Here is a 23,497-nt window from a genome sequence, read left to right on the forward strand (position 1 = left end):
AAAAAAGCTGTCACCCGCAGGATAAGGGGGGGGAGGGAGATGGCTACCGTGCCATTCTGTGGGCCAGTCCAGTTGATCATGACTAGCCCTCTCCAGATTAGCTAAGATGCACCCCCAGAGCCTTGCCCATTGACCCCATGTTGCCCCAGGCCAAGAGGCTTGGAACTCCAAGATGTCCCAGGTGGCGTTCTTGGAGGTCCCGGACGGTGTGATAGAGGGAGCCTACTATCACACCCACGATCCACTTTGCCAATGTTGTACACGAGAGTGGCTGGCCCTATGCAACATCTGGCGGGAGGTACGGACAGTACGGCATCATTATTTGACCTAGTCCGTAATCAGGATGTGCCGTAGGCTAGCGGCACTTCATGTCGTACAGGGTACCAGAAGAATAAATGAGGTTATCACAACGACACTAACTGAAGCCGAATGACAGAGGAGTTGTTCTTCATTTGTGATTGGCGTCAGAAGTATCACTAGCCAACGGTGTGATGCGGGACGATATACTGTTATAGGCGCCCATATGGTTTGACAGCCTTCGCCAGAGCACTCCCTGTAGAGCTACACCCGATCCAGAACCAACCCCCCCCCCCCCCCCCCCCGGGGGGTGGAGTAGAGAACCGTTAGGGTAAAAGGGAAAAGGTCAGTTGGACGAATGACTCAAGGCTACGACCGCAATCATTTCACAGCTTGCATCATACCACAGGCGTGGTCAACGATCGGCGCTTTCGCACTCAGTTTGATGCCTCTCGGCAACCTTGGCGCAGAGAGCGCACAGCCAGTGAGCTCCAAGTCGGCCAAGAACTCGGATAAACCGCGAAGTTGAACTTGGTCTTTCCGCATACGACAATAGCCGCTTGGCTTACATATGCCGAGGGCGCTATAAGGATTCATCGATTTACTCGGAACTCAATAAACAGGATGAAAGACAAAGAGCCTTTCCTGGCCGAGTCCTCTTCTACAAACTCTTCAAAGATAAGGTTCCTTCTCCCCTCTGTAACTAGTAGCGTCACCATGAATTCCCGGAGACGCAAACAATGAATCCCGACCCCTGTTATTGGTTCTCGGACTGCCAATACACATTATTCGAGACTACTAATTTCGCCAAGATAAAATCAATGTAACATAAAGTTTGCTGTTTGTTCGTTGGAAAGATTCGAGGCGTGTAGTTGCAAAGGAGGAGAAAGAGAAAAGAGGAGAGACAAAAATTGGCAAGGAGAGGGTGGTCACATGGTCGTGGCCTGAGGCAGGAGGGTTCGGCCAGCCAATAAAGGAAAATCTCACTCTGCCCTAATAGTTCCAAGACGTCTAACCTCACCACTATTAGTAGTATGATGCAACTTCTTCCACCACCTCTGCACTTCATTGGCAGGTTCAGATCCTCAGACGACCGGGCCAAGGCCGCTCGAACGAATACCATGTCACGCAACCGACCATTTCTTGGACAGAGGACAGGATGATATCTATCATCGTGGAAGTTCTTTTATCGGAAAAACAGCGAGAAATGCAAAGGAAAATCGAGGGCCCGTATTCCAAGAAGCCTTCGAATTATGATCTTTGAAAGACTCATTGGAAACCTGTCATTTCTTAAGAGGTATTCTATTGATCTAAAGTGCATGCAATAGACCTTGACAATCAGCTTGGATAGCAAATATTTCTTTGCAACAGCGTCCATATTGACGCTTATATCGCTGTCGAGTGAAAACCTTCCAATCCCCTTGAACGTTCGTACTAATCATCATCGCAATACCCCCAGCAATTAACATTACATTCCCACAGGCCCACACAGGATTAAAGCCATGATACTTCAGGATGCCCCAACAACTGCAGCCCAGCTATATTTACAATAGTCATGACTGCATAGCCCATCCCCATGCGGGTACCAATCGGGGGAAATATTGACGAAGCAAATTGGAGGTAGTGTACAAGTGCCTCTAGAAAGAGCCCATAAAGGAGAGCAATACTGATCACTAACGCCTAGCTTGACAGATTCGCCAAGGCAAAGGTAACTCCCCCCGACATCATCGTGCACGTAAAGATTATATTATATGGACCAATTACGTTCGCGAACATGTTAGGAAAGATTCGCTCGACTACGGAATCCGTGGTCAAGATTGAGAGCAGGTAGGGTCCCAGATTATCAGCAGTAATGTCCCCGTAGATAGCAAAATGTTGAATATAGTAGAGCAGATATCCAGTGTAATGAATGTGAGAGTTCCTCCAAGCCCAAAGAAAGCACACGCGGGCTCTCAAAATGCCCCCACACCCAGCACTTTACGTTTGTCGGATGCCTTCACTCGTGATCGGATGATCGGAACACCATGAGAGGAATAGGTAACGGGAGAAGAGGGCCTGGCCGGCTGCCCGAACGGTCCATCCAAGGCCAATTCGATCATAAATGAGCCACAATAAATAAGTGGGTAGAAGTAGCCTGCATCATAAAGTGGAGAGCCAGTTACTAGGCCCAAGACCAGGAGTAGAGATGACTGCACTGATCCAATCCATGAGATACTGGATGATAAGGATGAAATAATTTCTGAGTCACATAAAAGGTCTGATAGGCATCAAACGTGTTCAGAACACCCTTTGGGGAAGGGCACAACGCAGATCGACATACCCCGTGTATGTCTAACTCATCATGTATTGAAGATAAAAAATGTTTTCACAGCTTGCATCCAGACTTTCACCCCTCGGTTTGGGATCGACGTCGTATCATTGACTAAAGCCTTTGTTTTTCGCTTCAAGTATGTCGGGTGTTGAAGTATATTCTTCCTGGACTTTTACGTACATTATTGCAATATGAGTGGGTGATTATACTTAGACAGATATAACACTTTTCATGTCACGTAGTGAAGCTTTTGAGCCCAATGCTTTATTTTTCTGCCTGTACAATAGCTCAGTATAAGCATAAACGCAATTAACAATCATTGACCTATCACATTGCCTTCCTTAAAATGTAGTAGCGGTGCCGTATTCTGTGCTTTGCTTCTGGACTCCGCTCAAAACACCTCAAAACACTCCTATACCATAGTGATATATGGTCTGCCGTATTAGCGAAGTGATCGATTCTCCGCCCCGAGAGATTCGAAAGATAGTCGTCAGCATACCGGCACGGTGAGAAAAGGCTCCCCGTGCATAACTTCATTAGATCAAACGCAATATATAGTATCAACAGAGGTAAAAGTGTTCTCCTAGATCACTCATATCGATGAATACCCTAATCCCCACTATGAGCCTGGATCAATGTAAAGCCTATCTGAGCTTCTCAGTGGATAGCGGAAGGAACTCTGTCCTATCTATCCGATGATCCACTAACATACATCGTAGTACCTAGACATGGCGATAGACTTGACTTACAAGATCGGAGACTCATCCCAGTCTTTCAAGGCTAGTGCTTATTGACCATATACTCAGGCAGACAAGAATCTATTATTATAAATTTCAACTTCATTCCGAGTCTCGGTATTTGGAGACAAGGCCGGGCTACTACTAGTGGTATAGGGCAATACAAGAAGGCTATGATATTAGGCTTTGGGCATGGACCTGTAGTACTATAATCCTGCAGGCCGCCATTCCTATATATTCTTAATGGGCTACCGATTCCCAGCTCAGCAGTGATGGCCGTGTTGCTTCAACCTCATGTTTAAGTCTTGGCTGATGCTATAGCGCAGATCACCGGTGTAATTTGAAACTCTATTGACATATCTCGATAATATTGGAACGATACAAATTGACATGTTCAACCGCCTGTTCCGGCAGTTGGCGTACGCTACAAGCTCGTCATACATCCAGGGCACGAACCTTCCGCAGACTATCATGACAAACGGAAATTCAGTCCTACGAGACGGCCACCCGGTCATTAATTTCTTCGCATACCAGCGATTGTGAGTTCTTTCACGACCGTCATAGTATTTGTTTAGGCAATGAAAGCGCATGACCGCGTCTATAGTGATGTTGATGGAGGTTCATTGTGTGCCATTATAATTGGGACTGTAAGTGAACCAGCCTCTATGCTACCCTGTACAGTAACTAAGGAAGTCACCATATCTCATTAGGCATCGTACGCTGTCCTCTGGTCTAGTGTGCCGTTGACAATCAATCACTTTTACATCGGCCCCTCCGTCCCGGTATCTACATTGCATTCGACTTCATCGCCTTCGGAGCAGTCTTCGCTACGACTGTTGTCACGATGGCGATATTGACTCCTGCTGCGGAAGGAGGACACGCCTGTCGTGGATATGCTTGCCGAGACAGTATTTTATCGATTGTCGAGTTCTTTGGGTCTTCGATAGCTTTGCTTAATTCATGAGCTAGACAGTTGACGCATTTGAGGGGCAGTTCTTAGATGAGCTGGCAATAGGGTCCTTTATTTTGTTTTGTTCGTCTGGGCCTGCTGGGACTGTGACCACTACAGAAAAATATCTCGCAAGCCAGAGTTTTAAAACGTCCGTTAGCGGAGATTTCTACTCCTTTTGAAGATATCAACGACAAATACATGTCATATTTATCGTTCACGATTAATGTCTATTATCTCGCCAATGTGATGCAGTTGTGGATTATCGATTTGCGTCTGGCACGCTGAGTTATAATGTCTAATCATGATAATGACTGCTTATTGCAAATGCTTCTTCCTCGTCTTTGGCGAGATGGCACAGAGTTCCTGATAAATGTTAGCACGTTCAAGCCGTTCAGGTTTTTTCGCATATCTTACGTGACTCATGGCGTGCTGGAAGTCTTTCTCTCAGATTGGGCCCTTTAGAGCCGCCGAACTCGTACTGGGAGATAATGCTTAATATACACATTTAAATAGGTTAGGAGAAATAAAGGAATCTAAGATATTTTCACATAGTGTCCTTCGTATGACTACCCACATCAAGCGAGGCGTAGCGTATCATTTAATCAGTAAGACGCTCTCTAGCTACATCAACTACAGACGACAACTAAGGAGTCCTTGCAAAGTCTGACTATGGTTTCTAAGTATGCACACTCTCGGGGGATAAATCTATTGGGGTGGTTCCATGGTTTGTCTCCTAAACTAGTGTTTCAGGTATAGATTGGTTCGAACAGGGCATGGTACCCTTGTTGCATGAATTCTTTTTTCGACGACCCATTAACCTTGACAAGATTCTGTGATATACATGTTACAGAAAAAGTACAATACTCGCTGGTTACGTCTCCGTCCGCCCAAGCCCTTCCGCCATACATGCTTCGCGCTGCTTGATTCCATGACATCTCATCTACCAGGCCACACTGTCAGCGGCACCGTTCTGTGTGCAGTAGTAGTGCAGCTCGTCGCCTCCAATGTGCTTTCCGGCAGACTCGCAGTAGTACAGCAGGTCCCTCTCGTTCTTCAATGTGCAGTCGGGGCATTGATCCCATTGCTCGTTGCCGGTGTTGCGCTTCTTGTACGCGGCGCAGGCCTTCTCAGTCGCAGCTCTGTTATAGACATCCTGAAGGAAAGTCAGCACTGAGATTCTGAGTAATATAGTGGACCGAGGTGGTACATACGGCCCCCTTCTGATCGATACAGACACCGGTAGTGTGAAGATCAGCAACGACGCTATGAGCATGTTAATGCGGCTAGTACTCGAAATAGGCATATGATAAGGCTTCCTTACCCAGCGGTCAGGGCGGCAATGAGCAAAGAGATAGATGCCTTCATGCTTGCTTGAGAGATCCCCTGATAATGGTTCAGAAATGGTAGGTGTCTTTAGTTGGTGCTTTAAGGGTCTGCAAATCCTAGTGTCGGATTCTTAATGTGTGCGAACCACAGTAGTACTTATGAACGACCATAAGGAGGCTTCCATGGCGGAGTATATGAGGACAGTGTCAATCCCGAGACTCCTGTCATGGTAATCTGCATCTCTTGGTCCCCGGCGAAACATCCGAAGATTCCCCATGCAGCTGCCATGACTGCGATCAATGGCTCGGCAAACCTCCTGATAGTATGATCTGTATCCAAATGATGTGAACGGCCACCATATCCCAGGTACCAGCAGCGATCCTGGAATTCTTTTTTTCCGGCTAGCCAAGGCAATTCAACGACCTCCAGCGCGGGATATGTTTCACTTCTTGACATTAAATACATATGCAGGATTGCGTTTCATCCTTCGCAGCTTTAGCAGTTCATCACGGTCCCGCCGGTATATCCAATCGGATCCCACATGGGGATCTCTGGGTCGATCATTTCGGAAGCGATCAGCACGGTTGAGCGATGTGGATTCCCCAGTGTTAAATGGCCCAGGGACGGTGGGTGGCAAAACTGGACATACTCATCTTGATATACGTGGCTGTGCTGTATAGCGCATCCTTTAGCCTTGCTTCTATCGATGTTTGTGGGAGTTGGTGCAAATAAACGCCTTTAGTGCATAATTATGCCCCCATGCTACTGATAACCGGGGAAAGCTCGTCTCTCTCGCTCCACTTATCCACAGTCATAGATACATGCTCAAAATATATACGACCTGCAGTGGTCTCGTCGAGGACTAAATCGTACCGAATGACCCGACGTCTTGGATCCACGGCCGATGATCGACAGGGACATCTGCCCTATCTATTTTCTTCTGCAGAAAGCTAAATAAATTGTCCTGCGGAAATTATCACCTCGCATGCGCCGACCGTTGCCCAACTCCTTCCAGATATGGGGTGATCTTCAAGTCATTCTCAAGATCCCTGTCTTGCAATGTCTCAACAGGCTCATCTGTGCCCGGACAATCTTCGGGGAATTCCCAGTCAGATAAGACGGAGGATCATCTGTCAATCTTCCGATACCCCATGACGAGTCGCACGTCAGCTGTGCCGAGACTGATTTGGAGTTGTCGAACCAGACTCCTTCCAGCTGGGCTTCCAATAGAAAGCTATATGCTCTCCCTGGCGACATTCTATATAGAAGTCTCTCCTTCCTCTGATTGACCTCTCCCCCTTCGACTAGTTCTTCCGTCTCTCTACATCCAGTCTTTTCAACCCCCCCTTGACAGTTCTTTTAGCAATTAAGTTGCTCATCTAGACATCATGAAGGTGCCTTTCGTCCTACTGGCCTCCCTCTGTGCCAATAGCGCCCTCACTACGGCTCTCCCCACCGATCAAGCCTCCGCCGAAGAGGCCGTCCTCTTGCTCCGTAACGGCACTACCAAGGCTATTGAAACGAAGGACATTGAGTCACATCTCAATGGCATCCCTATCGGAGAGCCAGCTGATAACCATCAGTCTTTCACGTCCGAGGGATTCAGCGGTCTCCAGAAGCGCGGTAATGCCCAGTTCATCATCCCACTTCCTGACCAGGAATTCCTTGGCTGGGATATCGCCATGTCCTCCATCATCCACGCCAATGAGCGCGACGCGACAGTTGCCATCGCTGCAGGTCAGAGCATTGCCAACAGTGTCTCCGTCAGTGCATCGGTCTCCGCTACCGTCGATAAATGGCTCCAGTTTGGTGTCAGTACCGACTACTCCCAAACAACAACCAACACCTTGACCGGCACGGCCACTCAGACAATTCCTAAGGGCAAGTATGGGGCCTTCGTCAGTAACCCGAACACCCACCGGAGAAGTGGCTATGTTTTCAGCGGTACCCCTGGTAATGCTCAGTACGAGTACTTCAAGGCTGATTCTTTCACCCCCAAGAAGGTCAGCTACCAGTCGGCCGAGCTGAACTGGGTTGAGGGTGTGATCACTACTTGTCTGGGAGACACCTACCCCTTGAAGATGTGCAATGGTGACGGTGTGCTGAAATAAATCGCTCGCTGGGTCGGCAAGTTTCCTTGTCGTTCAGATCATTTGCTGTTGGAAGGATATCTTCAAAGATATCGGCTTCAGTTGCGAGTCAATGTGCTGCTGGGCATGCAACACAATTATCCATGTCAACTCTTTTTGTATGTATACTTATCTCTACATAGATTTCTTATATTGTTGGCTTTGTGGTGAAGCTTGGGAAAGAAATATGATACAGAACTGTCACCTCTTGGCTTCGTTCGAACGAGTATAGAGTAGCTATGTAATGAGTATTGTAACGGGGGCGATCATTGTACATCAGCCACTGGCATGTTCCTCCAGGCGCGATAAATCATACCATCATTTCAGGGTGACTAAAGAGTGTAGTCCGTGAGGGTAGTTTACTATCGTTCGACCAGAAACCCCATTTGGGTATAGGACCATAAATAAGCAATGCATTTTGCAAAAGCTGTTGTACCATATACACATCTCTATCCATGTGTTCTATTTCTTGGCATTGTATTTATGGGCAAGATAGACCAGTAAATTATTCAACTATTCACCTCATATGATAAAAGCAGAATACGGATAGAAAAGTTCATCATTGGAAGACTCCTAGGGGGTTTATTCCTGTCTCTCATATTCTATTTTATGCCAAGACCATGTCGACACTACAGAGTACACGGAAATCGAATCTCTTTTCTTCTCTTATGGCTCTTTAGGTTGATAAGTAAAAATAAGAAGTATTTATTCAACAGTCGGCCGGCTGGCCCAATGGTAAGGCGCTTGACTACGGATCAAGAGATTGCAGGTTCGAATCCTGCGTCGGTCACTATTTTTGCTTTATTATTTTTTTTCACCTGTATCTCCTTTTGTTTCCTTCGTTTCATCATCCCCTTGCGTTCTTTTGCTTTTGTTACATGTTCTCCCAAGTTCGACAGCGCTTATCATGTAGACCGGAAATATCGCACTGAGACGACAAGTCTGTAAATCTGGCAGATATTTTAAGCAACCTACTTTGGTAAAATCATATATATAAGTGGAATACTAAAACATCCGGAATTAAATTTGTTCCCAAGAGTACTTAGTATCCGCTGCGGAAACTTCGGTTAGCAAGGCCCTCTCCTGTATCGCTCGTTAAGAGTCCATAAACATAGCTAGCACAAAACCAGCAACAGCGAGGTATTTGGAAGTAAAATCCCGAATCCTGCCCAAGTGTGAAGCAGAATGTTAGTCGTAGCTGTATAATTGAGCTCTTTATCAATAGCAGCGCGGGCCCCCCCCCCACCCATCTCCCAATCCCTCCGACTGTATCTCTTTATTGAGATTAGTTCCCCGCCAGACACTTTACCTTCCTTCTCCAGAATAAGGGCTCATACAAGTACGACGTTTATAGTTCTACTTGATTTCTGGAATAGCTGACGATCTATGGGAACAAGAAATGGGGAGGAGAGTATCTATCACTTGTGACTCAGATGCCTGATTGACGCCTGGATTGGCAATATAGGAAGAGATGGCACACCAAACACCGAATGTTGATGCTTTACATGGTAGTCTTCCATTTGGAGCAATAAATAAAGACGGGCATTCAAGTGCGCCACAAGAAAATGCTCTGTAGAATGTATGGAGCGTGTATAGCTCATGATACTTTTTGGAGATGACCCATATCGAAGGGGAGCATCACAGCCATGCACATTGTGACCGAATCCTCCTTTGCAACGGCCCAGCAAAGATTACTGTACCCACCCTGCTCCGGAGGCTTGGCTTATCTTCCTCGATTGTAAAAATCGAGCAGAGTTGTCTGCCCGATAAACTGTACCTCAGAAATATTCTCGTCCAGTGGCGTATTACTGGTGTAAGCGACTTTAAAGACTTATCAGGTTAGAAAACCGAAGGTATCCACGGTAAAGGTCAATACGAAGTAGTAATATAGCTTTGGCTGTCGTCGGAGGGCTGAGGATGTAAAAAGAAAACATGGGTATCCGGGTTGTGGTACCAATATCCTCTCCACCTCTCCCCCGTCGGACGGACAAAGCCTCTTTTCGCTATACATAGTCTAACTGTATATACTGTAGGTGCTTTGGCGCCTGTGGTGGGACTAACGCTCATAGAGAACCTATGGAAGAGCCTTGGGAATCCTTTTAGCAGTTTCAATTGGCTCGGGCGTGGACCGAAGGATGACCTTGAGAATTGATATATATTAAATGGTAATTATTCCCCGGCTTGGCTCTCTATAATAGGTGGAAGAATGACCCTTGCCAATATCTTTCGGCAGTTTGTAGAAGTTTTTGTTCAGTGTCTCTACGAACCGGCCGCTTCTGCTGGTGGTGTGACAAGTCAACGTGGACATGAAACAACCTTATGGAGTAAGTAATCCCAGTAATCAGGGTTTATACATCATATATATAACGAGCTAGGGCCGGAGGAAGCATAGTAACAACTAATATGAGGTCCACCATCTCCACTTGTGTTGCGACTAAGGCTTTACCAAAGTGTGTATGGTGGATCCACGACTCGGATAATTTCATCTCCAAACCACCTAACGGGGATCGGCGTCCATTTAAATCAATCTGCTACGTTTAAACTCCTGGAAGAGTCGGCACCCTTGGCGAAAGTCCCGAAAAATACCCTATTTCATTCATCCTAATAGTAAACACTAGTGCTGCGATATTCGTATCTTCTCATATTGATTACTTTGGCGCCTGTGGAACCGCAGTGTCTGGTGGGTTTTCTTCGGACTCTGTGTCCAAAGCACGTAGGTGGTCCTCATACCTGCAGAATAGATGAACGGTGGTTTGAGATGCGGTATACAGGGGACAGTCGGATTCTCCATCAAGATTTTAAAAAGGACGATGGGTTCGCAACTTCTCTTCGCTCATCCAAAAGCATTCTCTCTCTTTTTCTAGGTCCTCCGTTCCTGTCTTTCACTTTAATACACATTCCGTGCGCTGGATCGCATATCTCATTCTTTTACGATCTGCCAAAAATTGATTCATTGATTGGAATCCTCTCCTTACCTAGACACCATGCGTCACGTTCACTCTGCGTCTCTTCTGACGGCCCTTCTCTCGGCCACCAAGGTTGCTGCCCACGGCCATGTCACCAACATCGTCGTCAACGGCGTTTACTACGAAGGATTTGATATCAACTCCTTCCCCTACATGGGCGACAATGCTCCCACGGTAGCCGCCTGGACTACTCCCAACACTGGCAATGGCCCTCTGGCTCCCGATGACTACTCTTCCCCGGACATCATCTGCCACCAGAATGCTACCGCTGGCAAGGGTTATGTCGAGGTCAACGCCGGAGATCGTATCAGCCTCCAGTGGACCCCATGGCCCGAATCTCACCACGGTCCCGTCATTGACTACCTTGCCCGTTGCGAGCCCAACTGTGCCTCGGTGGACAAGACCTCTCTTGAGTTCTTCAAGATCGATGGCGTTGGTATCGTCGATGGCTCCAGCGTTCCCGGTGTCTGGGGTGACGATCAGTTGATCAAGAACAACAACAGCTGGCTCGTCGAGATCCCCAAGTCCATCGCCCCTGGGCACTACGTCCTCCGCCACGAGCTGATTGCTCTTCACTCCGCCGGTACTGAGGGTGGTGCTCAGAACTACCCCTCTTGCTTCAACTTGAAGGTCAACGGTGATGGTACCGACAAGCCCGCTGGTGTCGTCGGAACTGAGCTCTACACTCCCACCAGCGATGGCATCATCTTCAACATTTACCAGGCGGTCTCCGAGTATCCCGTGCCCGGCCCAACCCTGTACACTGGTGCCGCCACTGGTGTGACTCAGGCCACCTCCGCCGTTACCTCCACCGGTACCGCCCAGGTCATCGACGCGGTTGCTACCACCCCAGTGTCGGTCCCTAGCGCCTCTTCCTCCGCAGTCGCCTCCTCTTCGGCCACTCCCTCCCGCTCTCCTTCTCCCTCTTCCTCAGCTGTTGCCTCCTCTTCCGCTGCCGCCTCCCGCTAAGCATTGAGTTCAACGGGGAGACATTGAGGCTCGACCTGTTGTTTGCGCGATCAAGGATGCCGTCTCATAAAAGGGAGTTGGCTGAACACAGTGTATTATAGATTATTTTCTCTTGACTCCCAGGGGCAGCGACTTGAATTGATAGTAGTTCTTGTATTTCTTCAGTATAACTATATCCACGTAGATAATCTCGATATAGAAGCTATATATGCGTTATTTACCACAGTGAAGGATGCTATAATCGGGACTAACAGTCAAAATCTATCCGGAAAGATCCCTTCAAGTGATCCGTGCAGATAGGGTTCAGCAAGAGAGTGAAGAATGCGGACAGATATATCCACCGCGAATCAACTGACGCTGTATGATACGGTGGAGACAGGTTTCTCCACGAGAGCTGTCTTTAAGCCTTGGTATTGAAAGTCTTCTCGAAGATACTCACAGATCGATGAGGAAACCATGCCATATTGTCTGCAGCACTGATCACGATTGGTTGAGCAAGACTGTCTTTTGTTGTTACTTAAACTTGTCGAAGGGTTTCCACAATACCACCGGTCATTGAGGACAACTGCTGGGATTGTATGTAGCTTCCTGTTTTCCTGCCGGTCCTGGTGTGTGCGTCGTCTGTGGCAGGAAGGCCCCAGGTTTAGAAGCAGACATACTGCATCATGAACTGCATTTCCGGGAAACCATGTCAAGAAAGGGAAAATACCGCCTGACGATGGCTCATGCTCCTATGTCAACATATTCCGAGAAGCTATATCGAATAGTCTCTCCTCTATTTAAACATTATGTATACGTTATGAACATCTCCAAGCTTATATACATACACCTTCCCACTATGAGACCATCTCAAAACCTAGAATGTAGCCTTTCCCAAATTCTCAGCCCAATTTTCCTTCTTGAATGGCACATTTGCCTTAACAAAGTCCGTAGCCTCCAACGCATTCCGGGCAGCCTCCGGGAGACTCTCATAAGCAACCAAGGGCTGATAGCCGCCAACTTCATCAGTAAGCCCACATTGATGGTTCACCGGCCAAATACTGTAATACTTGATCAACGGATGTGTCTCCTGGAGGCTGTAGCCATCCTTCGAACAGTCCCATTTGCCATGGCCGGACGGACACACGGCAAGAATATTGTCGGCAGAGGTCTTGGCCGGGTCAGAGATCCAGACAATCACACCCTCCCAATCGTGGCGGTGTCCCATTCCGGGCCCAGCCTCGTCCTTGGGGAAGTACCACGAGTACATGAGTGCATACTTGCCGCCGGACTTGCCGCTCCGGACGTAGACTTGTCCATCGCTCTTGGAGCAGTCGCCATTGGTCGCACCTGTGATGTCGAGGCCGGCACTATAATCGTTAGTATACTTGATGGAGGGAGTTATGGCGGATGGGTTTCTTTTCTCCTTACTTGGTGTTTCCCTGGGCATCCACGGCGGGGAAGGGAACGCATCCATTCACCACTTTTAGCAGCGGTTGATACGCCTTGTACACGTCGCCTGTGGCTCCGGGGGGAACTGTCTCAGGAAATCCCACGACCTTGTCATGGTCAATGGGTTCTCGGCGAATGAGATGGCCCTGGACGAGCTGCGATAGCACCGCAGTCAGGAGAAGGAGCTTGGAGACCATAATTGAAACAAGGCGACGATGACGATCAGAGATTTAACCGACATTGTACCTACAAAAGCATATCCTATTCCACTTTATATGATTTTGCATGGGCGACTGATCCATTCTGCATAGTTCGTCGATCACTATTCCTTCGCGCAAATAATTCTCCGACGTTGTGCCGATCACTTGTGGAAGAGAGCGATATCCGGCCAACCGAAGCCTCGCTCACACGCTGTCAGGAACGGTGGTCCCTGAAAGGATCGTCAGTAGATAAGGGATAAGACTTATCTATCTTAGTTCAGCTCCTAGATCAACTTCAGAGTGGGTTCTGTGTGCCAGGCACCGTTCGATTGACTGATCTCTAACATATGTCCGGTCTCAGAAGGAGGAGTAACCCCTCGCTACCTGCCAATTGGAGGGTCTTCTGCGTAACTACCGTTGCTAGTGTCGAATAGTGTACTTGTGGGAATACTCTTAGTCTTGCGGGATGCAGCTTGTGTCGCATCGCAATATGCCTTCAGCATATTGCGATGCGACACAAGCTGCGTATCGCGAGAGGACTTATCTCTCGGAGATTTTAACTAATTAACTAAATTGCATAATATGCACCGTACCATACGATTCGCCCTTGTTAGCTCAGTCTCTGCAAGGTGGTGGATCCGGAATATCAACTACGTCTCCAATTTAAGCAAATACTCAACACAGTCTGAAGAGATAGGCAGTAAAAACAGACTACTGCAAATAGGTAGGTATTTGGCAGAGTCCAATCAAATTGATTTTGAGATGTATTTTAATTAAATTGGCAACAAGGAAACTGTACACTATTGCCAATGGTACAACGGCCACGCAACGGGCGTTAATCTACATGTGCCCCTTATTATGCACGCCTAACACAATTGATCATGGCGCAATCTGCCCCATTCATTTGGGAAGACAGGTTAGGAAATCACCCAATTTCTTCAACACCTCGCCCTGCTGCGCCGCCTTTGCATCCCTCTTGTTTGACGCCTTACCCACCGAGATACTCACGTAGCAGCCCGCCCTCGTAACCTTGGTCTCCGTTGGCAGCCGCTCATCGTTATTGCAGGTTTCCACATCTTTGCTCGACACCAGCGGTACAGCGTCGTAGATGCGCGAGAGCACAAACTTGAAGTCGTCGGCTTTGTTGCACTTCCCGTCGTTTACCTTGGGGAAGTTGACGTTCAGGAAGACACCTTCGGGGAGATAAGGCTTGCCAGCGGCCACGACCGCGCCGACTACTTTGGTGGCTAACTCGGCGTAGAGCTTCGCGTAGTCGGGCGTGGGATCGTCCCATGCGGTCGGGGAGCCGCTGCCTCCCGAGAAGGCGATCGCCGGAATGCCTGCCTCATGTGCGGCGTAGCAGGCGGCGCCTACTGTGCCGGAAAAGGAGGTCACAACGCCGAGGTTGGCGCCGACGTTTGGACCTGTGACGGCGAGATCCGGCTCGCCGTTGAAGAATGTGGTCGACAAGTTCTGGATACCGTGTTTGATCGACGTGACGGGGTAGGAATTCACGTAGTTCCAACGAGGCTGGGTCGCGTTGTGTCCCACTGCGGGGCTGCCTTCAGGGCAGCTGTCGAATTCGCAGGGCTCGGACAGTCCGGTGGGTTCTTTGTCCAAGGAGCCTGAAGTTGATTAGATTAGATATCGGAGTGGGAAACAAAATACGAGATTCAGGAAGGGTGCTGATAGGGCATACCTTTTCCGCTCTGGTTCTCTGCGGGCGCCGAAATCACAACCGAGTGACTGGCCGCGGTCAATGAGTCGTACAGCGTGCGGATGTTCTTCTCGGCCCAGCCGTCATCATTTGCGGAGATGATATTCACAGCCTGAGCTGCAAGAGGGAGTAGAGCGAGGATGGCGGGAAAATGCATGACGGCGATCGGGTTAGGAAGGTATATTCTGGGTCGATGATATTGGTCGTCGAGTATCGGTCATATTCTTATATAATGTTCCCTCCCTCTTTCTCTCCTGGATCCCCTCACGATGGCCGAGGTGAATACTATTTTTGAGAACACATTCCGCGGCTGCAGATCGTTGACCGTTTAGGGCCACCCGGGGCAGCTGATCTCCGCCAACCAGCAGGAGCACGTGCTCCTATAGATTAAATGTCACCTTTTGGTTTCTTTCCTCACCTGTTGTGGGTTTCAACGCTATTGGCTTGGCTACTAGGTAGCTACCTAGCTGTTTCCACCTCTAGAACCCAGAGTTTCTACAGTGGAGCATGAAATTCTGCATGAACTTGGCTTGGTCACTAACCGGGACACGTCTATAGTAGTAACATGGCGCACCAGGGCAACGGAGCAATATGCTACCTCTTAGGTACTTTGCGGTTTCTCGTCTTCCTGCCTCCTTTTCTCCTTTCTCCTTTTTGGTATTCAGCCGTAAAGTTCTTCTCCTGTAATTCTCCTCTATTCAAGAGTACCCACCCATACCCATAGGCTAAGCCACCACAGTCAAACCATACGATTTCAAGAAACAAGAATACTGATGAAATTCACATCTCCTATTCAAGGTTACTGCCTTTTACTTTACCAGCCGAGCGTCCTGTCCCTATTCCCAATCATAAGAGATCCCGCGTCATCACGACCCTACTTAAAAAAATTCTCAGTTGTATCTCCGTCCTAAAGCTATTTGTATGAGCCCAGAACACACTATAGGCATCTCTGACTGAAGATATGTCAATCAATGTGCCCCATGGCAGAGTCTAATACGAATAAGGATACGCGAGGGAGTGGAAACATGCTCTCCTCCGGGATTATTCCGAGTTCCAGGGACTCCTTTAGGTCCAACGGCTCGTACGTGGGTATGAAGGAATGAGTATGACAGTGGGGATTCTTATAGAGAGAGGGCCTTTAGACTTGGCATGTGTGCGTCGCCAGGGACATGGGATTTATCTGTGGCCATAGTTGAGCCGATGTCAGGGTGATGCACACAGCAAGGGAGGTAGTTTAACAAGTATTGCGTAGGGTCCTTGATATTTTACTGGAGCTTACTACGGGGTACAGGAGGCCTTCTAGTTGGGCATTTATATTTCTGGATAGTATGTAGTTTGATGTATTGGTGGGGCTTTATCTGGTCGCTTAAAGAGTGATGCAGGTTTCAGTGTCACTCATCATGGAAATCTACTCCGCGACCTATTTCGCGACTAGCAAGCTATGATATGATAATCCTTGCATTAACTGGGTTGTTTATTCCTCCGCGGCAAATACCTTGGAGGGCATCGGATGTGCGCGGATGGAAATAAATGTATGATGCGAATTGTGGGGAACGAACCTTTCATGAGCAACCTCGTACCGGAAAAGCGATGCACGAAGCATTGCTTTCATACCAATCTCTCATGAAATAACCTTGAGTCACTTTATGATCGGAGGATATGATTTGGCGTGTAGGGTTGTTTGTGAGCCAACATAGAAAACGTTCATCACGCGGATCACGGCAGAATCTCAAATGCCCCCACGCCAATATGATGGAAAGGCCACTCAACGCCTTAGCAACTCAAGGAGCAGCACTGAGTGGTTCACTCACCACAAGGTCCCTTTTATGGCAAGAGAACAAGGGACCAGTCCCCATCATCCAAAGCCCTTCCACTTCCGTACATAAGTGATGATGTCAGATGAGATCACTACATATTCTGGACCTGACCTTCAATATCTCCCTCTATCCGCCTACCTTCTCGCTTCCGAACAGACAATCCACATGCGCAATTACATGTGTATACTCAATATTTTGGTAGCTAAACCGTGTTGACTTGCAAATGTCGGCCGAGGTCGTTCACCGTAACGCCGGGCATCCGTCCTTTCGGCAGGACATCTTCCAGCAAAATGAGATCCCAAGTGCTGCCAGAAGAAATGTTGACAAGGAGGAGAGTACCCGAAAGTTAGGCACCCTCTACGAGGCTTGTGGTCATATCGCCTCGCGGGTACGACCTCAACTGGACGCATTGGCACAAGAAGTGCTTGATAATATACGATCGGCGGCAGATGTCTTGGACGCAATCGCCGACGAGCGGTTGCGCTTCATGCCCGAGAATGGCAGTCAACTTGACCGAGCTTTCAAACAGGCGGTCGTCCTTGTGGGAAGGTTGGAACAGCTCGCCCGACTCATGGCGACTTTCACATCCGGAACCGAACAAGCAATCCGACTGACAGGTGGAAGTTGTCTATTGCTTCTGCAGGTACGTACTCGAGATTCCGGAACATGTACCTACAAACACTTTTCTGGACGAGCCTGCATTGACCTATTAGCAGTGTGGTTCAGAGCAGGGAAGACTTTTAGCCTCAGTCTTTCAGACCTTCCATCGATTCGCAATCGAATTGTCGCACTTCAAAAACAATATAGACCTCCTGTTGTCCAATCCCGATACTCAGCAGGAACTTGTTGCCGCATACGCCGAGCTATGCGGGCTCATTTGCTCAGTCAGTGTGCACTACTTCCAAAGGGCCCAAGGCTCCTCCAAGCTCCTCGATGCATCGGATTTACGGTCAAGGTTCAGTTCTCAGATTGAGGCCTTCAACTCCCGTCGAACCGCGGTCAAAGAGAAACTCTGGAGCAATCTCATCGTTGGTGATGTCAGTGTCGATCCGTCAGATAAGGTTCAAGAGATCTGGGAGTACTTGTCCGTCAAAGATCGAGTAGTCTCTAGCATCCTTTCTATGCGTTCACCTGAGCCGGCAGAACACACCTGCGAGTGGTTTGCCAATAGATTCTCTCAAATTAAGTCCAGTGAGTATCAATTGTGTACTATAACCGGTGATACCGGTACAGGAAAAACAGTTTTGTCGGAGTGGATGGTCCAGCAACTCCAAGCATCACTTGATCCACAGGACTATGATGTGGTTAGTTTCAGACTTTGTAAGACGTGACTTCCAGGAAATGGAAACACACGGCAGCTGTAAGCTAACTAATTCCCACACAGACGATGATATCAGCGCCACTACTGGGCCCATAGGGTTAGCGAAAGGGCTCTTGCTAGAGATGGTCGGAAGGCAGGCAAAGGATGGCGAGCTGCTAAGAGCACTGGAATACTCGATCGGCGTACACTCATCTGGGGCCTCCAGTAAAGTTGTGGAGGACTCTCTGTGGCAAGCTATAAACATTGCCGTAGAAGGAATGGGCAAATTAATGATTATCGTCGACGGCGTCGAGAGTCTCAATGGGGATCCAGAAGTTATTCCCCGCCTCTTTGATCATTTGCAAGCCTTAGCTTCTCAGAACCATTCAGTTAAAGTGGTCACGCTGTCTAGGCCCTTGCACGGTTTGCCTGATCAGGCTTTGCGGGTCAAGATCGAACCAAGCCAGACATCCGGCGATATTCGGACAGTAGTTCGCAATGCAATAGAGTCCTCCGAAATCTGCACCGGAATGAAGAAAGAAGATCGAGAGAAAATCGAGAGTGGAATTGTGAAGAAGGCAAACGGGTGTTTCCCCACAGCGCAGTTAGCGGTTTCTCAGTTGAGTGATTTGCGGACCGCATCAGACATGATATCCCTAGTGCAGAAAATGCCCTCTTCACTTCAGGATATGCTGAAGCAGGCACTCGATTCGATCGATTTGGGCGACTGGGCTGTGCGCTCGTTGTTGGCTTGGACAATTATCTCCCACCGCCCCTTACGAGTAGAAGAAATTCGATCGCTCTTGGAAGTCGACACGAAAAGAACAGAGGTTGTATCTCGCGTGGGAAATGCGGAAGACGACATTCGACGAGCGTTTGGCTCCTTCATTACAATCGAAGACGGCATAGTTTTCTTCAAGTCTTCTGCTCTCCGACAATTCGTCTACAATCAGGCCAAGTCAGCCGCTAGTGATAGCAGCAAAGGAAAATTGCCAGTGACATTGAAGGAGGCGCACTCCGATCTTCTTACGCGGATGTTGGCCTATGTGAAGCTCAACGTGACTGATGAGGTCGAGGTATCCACGACGCCCATGAGCTGGTCGAGGCAACATCGATATTTCGATCAATATCAACTTCTCGAGTATGCAGCGAGATATTGGACGTTGCACTTTAGGTCTTCCCAGATGACCGAGAGGGAAAAGGACAACTTCAAAGTCACCAACGTATTTAAGCGAAGCTTTCCCGACTCTATCTTGCTCGCGCTGCTTGAGGGGAGTTGCCACCAATTGCAATATCTACCATACCAGGCACAGGAGCTGCAGGCTTTCTCCGTCCAGCTACGGAGGCAGCTCCTCCAGGACCTATCCCGGCCACATCTGCAAAGCTTAATCATCGCCGCACAGATGTCGTATCAGCTGGGGTCAACCAGTGCAATCGACTATTCTTATGAAGCCTGGAAAAAGAGCAGCTCCTTACTAGGACCACGCCACATCGTGACGAGAACGAGTGCCGAAATCTTCGTTGACGTAGCCAGCCAGAACAATATCAGGGACGAGGTCTTCCTGCGTCATAACGAAGAAATACTGGAGAATTTGATGCAGGCATCTAAGGAAGAACTCGGCTTTACCCATGATGCTACAATCACATATACACAAATGCTTTTCGACCACTACGCCACTGTGAAGAACAAAGAGTCCGTAAGGAGGCTATCCAAGGCACTTTTTGAGATGAGCGTTGCAAGATACGGCCAACACTCCCAGAAGACGGAGGAGGTGACCGGGCACATCTACAGGCAACTCGAAAGGCTGTCTATGTCCGACGCTTGTGTCGAGATATTGCAGACTCAGCATGAATATTCGAGGCAGAATTTGGATATCACCGATCAGCGTGTGATCGATTCGACGTTGCAAATGATTGAGATCTGTGAACAGCGGGGCGAGACCTCCAAGGCTGATGCCCTTTTCATGGATACCTGGAGAAAGCTTTTGGCTGTGGAGGATACCTCTGACTCGGCCCTTAAGAAACAGGCAGAATTTACTATCAAATATGCTAAATATCTTGAACGGCACTCTCGTAAAGATGAGGCGGAATCCGTTACCAGCGCTGCGTGGTTTTGCTTGGAATCTCAGCTGTCTCGTTTCGATCGATTAGGCTCAACTTTCGAAATGGTGCTCAACCATATCCGGAAAATGAAATGGAGCAGCCTGGCTCAATCAGCCATGAGAACACTGTGGGAGTATCGCAAGTCCCAGAAGCAACCCTCACATCGGCTTGTGAAAGCCACTGCGTCGTTAGCCCAGACCGTGCAGCAATCCAGTTCTACTACTTCAGCAACTGAAACAGGCATGTCTCAGGAACAGGTTGGGGTACTCCGTGAAATCTTAGAGTCTGCTAGGTCATCGGGGGTGCATTCGTCCGAGACTGATTTAGCATCCATGAAGGCCTCCGGGCGGGTTGCGTCTTCTTTAGCAGAACAAGAACGATACTCAGAGGCTGCCGCTGTATATCGTCAAGCTCTGTCCCATGTTGGGTCCGAGATTGATAGCAAGTCGATGACGATCCGACTCAGTGAGAACGTGGGTGAAACAGTACAATTAGCAACAGGCCTTGCGGACTGTTACTTCAAAGATTTGCAGATTGAAGAAGCAGCACTTGTGTATAAAAATGTTCTCAAGGCTGTGCTCTCTTCTGATGCAACAGACACTCATTTGGTTCGATCCACCGCAAACAAAGTGATCACATTCTACCGGGCAATCTACCGCTTCCCTGAGGCAATCGCGACGTATGAGGACTTGTATTCAAATACATCATCTCGCTTGGGCAAAACGCACAAGCAGAACATTGAGATCCTGTACGAATGGGGCGACCTCGCAAAAAGATGTCACTACAAGAACGAGGCCGAACGAGCGTATGAGGAGATCTACAACAATCTTCGCCACAACGGTCAGCTGGATAGAAGAGCCATTCCCGCTTCTCGTTCCCTTGCCGCTATCTATGAGAAGAAAGAAAGATGGAGGGCAGCCAAGGGCGTTTATGAGACGTTGTGGTGGACAGTTCTTAACGGTGATAAGGACCATCTACTAGACAGCAAGCTTGTTGAGGAAGTTTATCAGCATTACCAATCACTGTTGGAGACAAAGCTGAATGCCGACATCGTGGAGATACATGATCTAGCAGCTAGCTACCGCAAAGCGTGTCAGCGGCATCACGGAAGCTCCAGCGAGGAGAGCTATAACGCGACTCTCGCGTTGGCGGATATTTCCCGCAGGGATGAGAGATATCACGACGAAGCAGTGGAACTATACGAGACAGCACTTGAACAAAGCAAAACACTTTCTGGCCATCAGGAAGAGTCTACAATGGCCATGAAAGACTCCCTTGCTGGTCTCTACTCCCGCCAGTCTCAGACCACTCAAAAGGCCGTAATATTATACAGGGAGAGGTATAATGCATCCATCCACGAGCATGGATATGCGTCTCGGAAACATACACTGCTGCAACTGCGGGAGTTGCTACAACTACTGCAGAAACAGGGCAAAAAAGCTGCGGCCAGTGAGCTTCAGGAGACACTCCAGAGAAGCACTGTTGCAACCTTCGAAGAAAAGACTGACAGTCAGCGTTTGTACTCCGTGGCAGTTGAGCTTGCTCAAATGTACCTCGACTTTGGAATGAAAGAAGATGGTGTTCGGCTTTCGAGAGAACTCCGTCACCGGCTCATCCAAGAGACTATGTACACGAAAGGGTCTCATCCGGCCACTAGCTTCGTTGTCGCTTTCGAAATGGCCTTGGGTAGTAAAACTCGAAATTATGGGACCATAATGGCCGACTTGATCGCAGAAACCCAGCTCTATTCCGCATTCCACCAGAACCGGAAACAGAAGGGCTTCATCCATACGTTCGTCGCTGGCGTCCGGCTGATGAACTTCCAAAGCGGCAAGGGCTGGACTGGGAATGCCAACGCCACCGATGCCGAGCTGTTCCAGTTGTTCACAGAGCGGTTCTCAAGTATCGATCCCGGCAAGACCGTTCTGCGAGAGTTCTACGACATCTGCATCTCGCAGGCGACCCAGGGAGACCTGGTGAAGAGGCTGACTCGAGTGATCGTTGACAATGTTTATCAGAAATTGACCACCAGTCATTTCCGACCAGCGTACAGCCATGCAGCAATTCTGCATGAATTTGTCATGGATTTTGGGGGATTTCAGGATCCGATCAGCACCCGGGATGGTGTGAAACTCTCCGAGCATCTCCTCGTGCATGGGTCCCAGAAGTGCCCCGACCGTGAGCTGAGTGGAAAGATGCTAGATCTATCCAAGACCATCTTACATGGAATTATCTCTTCTTATCATGAGACGGGAGTGAGTCTCACGGACTTTGAAGACACCGAACTCAACCAGCTTGCCATTTTGTTGGGTGGTCAGAAGAGTTTCGAGGACCTCGAGGTAAATATCCTTTCTCAATAACCCGGTTTCCTTTTCGTTTTCCTTTTTTTGACCGGAAGATTAACACATACATAGTTCCTTCTCAGCCAGTTGTGGTCCTCCCGGATCGTTCAAAAGACCTGGTCTTCTGACACTATCATTCTGGTGGGACGTCGACTGGTCGAAGCCCGCTTTTCGAACGGTCGGACCACGCAAGCCATCCAGCTTTGTGGGGATCTCTGCTACAATGTCAAGCGAGTCTGGGGCCAATTCGATCGGAGTGCTCTGGAGTTGACGAACCTACTCTCATCACTCTATACCGCTGAGGGTGACCATGTCCGTGCGATGGGGGTTCATGAATCCGTTCTGCGCCAGCTACTCGAAGATAGCGCGGACCTCACACTGTCACAGGCGGCTGAGATTGCTTCCAGCCAAGCCGCACTGCTCCAAAGATGCTACCAACGAAACGGAGGCTGGAGGAAGGGATCGGAGCGCTACGAGAACATGTTCACCAGATTGAATGAGAAATTTGCCAAAGAGGTCAAATGGGCAGCTCGACATCCGCGACAGTGGAAGACCAAGGACGCTGACAAACTGGGGGAGTGGGAACCTCCTCACGATTATGGATTTCTCACGTCTGGCAAAGCCGCTGCACATCGGAATCAGCTGCGCAAGGCTAGTGAACCCGATCTTGAGTCCTTTCGTAACGGACGCCAGAGTAATCGAGAGGATAGTTCATGAAGCCGCAATGAGAATCTTCTATGTTGGTTTAACCGCATGGTTGATCGGGGTCCTGTCCTTTTTTGAGCTAGAATTGGTGGATGCTATTACCCGGTGACCGTTTTACCTAGGATATTGATGAGACGTCACAATATCGGTGTACATGTGTCAGGAATAAATAGTAAGAGTAGTTGTTAGTCAGTA

General features: G+C 48.6%; 8 protein-coding genes and 1 non-coding gene across 9 annotated transcripts; 4 read left to right on the plus strand and 5 right to left on the minus strand.

Moving 5' to 3' along the window:
• Positions 1-973: 973 nt before the first annotated feature.
• On the minus strand, positions 974-1,619 carry BDW43DRAFT_242758 (uncharacterized protein). Its single transcript, XM_032039695.1, has one exon. It carries the CDS (start codon positions 1,418-1,420, stop codon positions 1,055-1,057), a length of 366 nt encoding a protein of 121 aa, XP_031894457.1. The 5' UTR covers positions 1,421-1,619; the 3' UTR covers positions 974-1,054.
• Positions 1,620-5,237: 3,618 nt separating this feature from the next.
• Positions 5,238-5,662, minus strand: BDW43DRAFT_316672 (uncharacterized protein; the record flags this gene model as incomplete). The annotated part of the gene is made up of 3 exons (XM_032048360.1): positions 5,238-5,450; positions 5,509-5,560; positions 5,619-5,662. 3 exons carry the CDS (start codon positions 5,660-5,662, stop codon positions 5,238-5,240), a joined length of 309 nt encoding a protein of 102 aa, XP_031894458.1.
• A 29-nt stretch (positions 5,663-5,691) lies between these two features.
• On the minus strand, positions 5,692-6,235 carry BDW43DRAFT_242805 (uncharacterized protein). Its single transcript, XM_032039696.1, has one exon. The coding sequence runs from the start codon at positions 6,086-6,088 to the stop codon at positions 5,780-5,782; it is 309 nt and encodes a 102-aa protein (XP_031894459.1). The 5' UTR covers positions 6,089-6,235; the 3' UTR covers positions 5,692-5,779.
• Positions 6,236-6,457: 222 nt separating this feature from the next.
• BDW43DRAFT_293657 (uncharacterized protein) lies at positions 6,458-8,064 on the plus strand. Its single transcript, XM_032043846.1, has one exon. It carries the CDS (start codon positions 7,012-7,014, stop codon positions 7,732-7,734), a length of 723 nt encoding a protein of 240 aa, XP_031894460.1. The 5' UTR covers positions 6,458-7,011; the 3' UTR covers positions 7,735-8,064.
• A 406-nt stretch (positions 8,065-8,470) lies between these two features.
• Positions 8,471-8,542, plus strand: BDW43DRAFT_t230. Its single transcript has one exon. It is a non-coding gene; the product is annotated as a tRNA-Arg (tRNA).
• A 2,194-nt stretch (positions 8,543-10,736) lies between these two features.
• Positions 10,737-11,687, plus strand: BDW43DRAFT_316674 (putative endo-1,4-beta-glucanase; the record flags this gene model as incomplete). Its single annotated transcript, XM_032048361.1, has 1 exon — positions 10,737-11,687. The coding sequence occupies one exon, from the start codon at positions 10,737-10,739 to the stop codon at positions 11,685-11,687; it is 951 nt and encodes a 316-aa protein (XP_031894461.1).
• An 856-nt stretch (positions 11,688-12,543) lies between these two features.
• Positions 12,544-13,315, minus strand: BDW43DRAFT_323789 (NPP1 family protein; the record flags this gene model as incomplete). Its single annotated transcript, XM_032049824.1, has 2 exons — positions 12,544-13,036; positions 13,098-13,315. 2 exons carry the CDS (start codon positions 13,313-13,315, stop codon positions 12,544-12,546), a joined length of 711 nt encoding a protein of 236 aa, XP_031894462.1.
• Positions 13,316-14,218: 903 nt separating this feature from the next.
• Positions 14,219-15,192, minus strand: BDW43DRAFT_316676 (5'/3'-nucleotidase SurE; the record flags this gene model as incomplete). Its single annotated transcript, XM_032048362.1, has 2 exons — positions 14,219-14,943; positions 15,018-15,192. The coding sequence occupies 2 exons, from the start codon at positions 15,190-15,192 to the stop codon at positions 14,219-14,221; spliced, it is 900 nt and encodes a 299-aa protein (XP_031894463.1).
• A 1,883-nt stretch (positions 15,193-17,075) lies between these two features.
• Positions 17,076-23,314, plus strand: BDW43DRAFT_316677 (uncharacterized protein; the record flags this gene model as incomplete). Its single annotated transcript, XM_032048363.1, has 4 exons — positions 17,076-17,495; positions 17,569-18,172; positions 18,237-22,594; positions 22,670-23,314. The coding sequence occupies 4 exons, from the start codon at positions 17,076-17,078 to the stop codon at positions 23,312-23,314; spliced, it is 6,027 nt and encodes a 2,008-aa protein (XP_031894464.1).
• Between the last annotated feature and the right edge of the window lie 183 nt (positions 23,315-23,497).

The sequence above is a fragment of the Aspergillus alliaceus genome (genome assembly GCF_009176365.1).
Source record: "Aspergillus alliaceus strain CBS 536.65 unplaced genomic scaffold BDW43scaffold_80, whole genome shotgun sequence".
NCBI classification, from domain to species: domain Eukaryota; kingdom Fungi; phylum Ascomycota; class Eurotiomycetes; order Eurotiales; family Aspergillaceae; genus Aspergillus; species Aspergillus alliaceus.

Coding starts and splice junctions, on each gene's coding strand:
- BDW43DRAFT_242758 (XM_032039695.1), bottom strand. CDS start 1,420: ATGGTATTCGTTCGAGCGGCCTTGGCCCGGTCGTCTGAGGATCTGAAC.
- BDW43DRAFT_242805 (XM_032039696.1), bottom strand. CDS start 6,088: ATGTATTTAATGTCAAGAAGTGAAACATATCCCGCGCTGGAGGTCGTT.
- BDW43DRAFT_293657 (XM_032043846.1), top strand. CDS start 7,012: ATGAAGGTGCCTTTCGTCCTACTGGCCTCCCTCTGTGCCAATAGCGCC.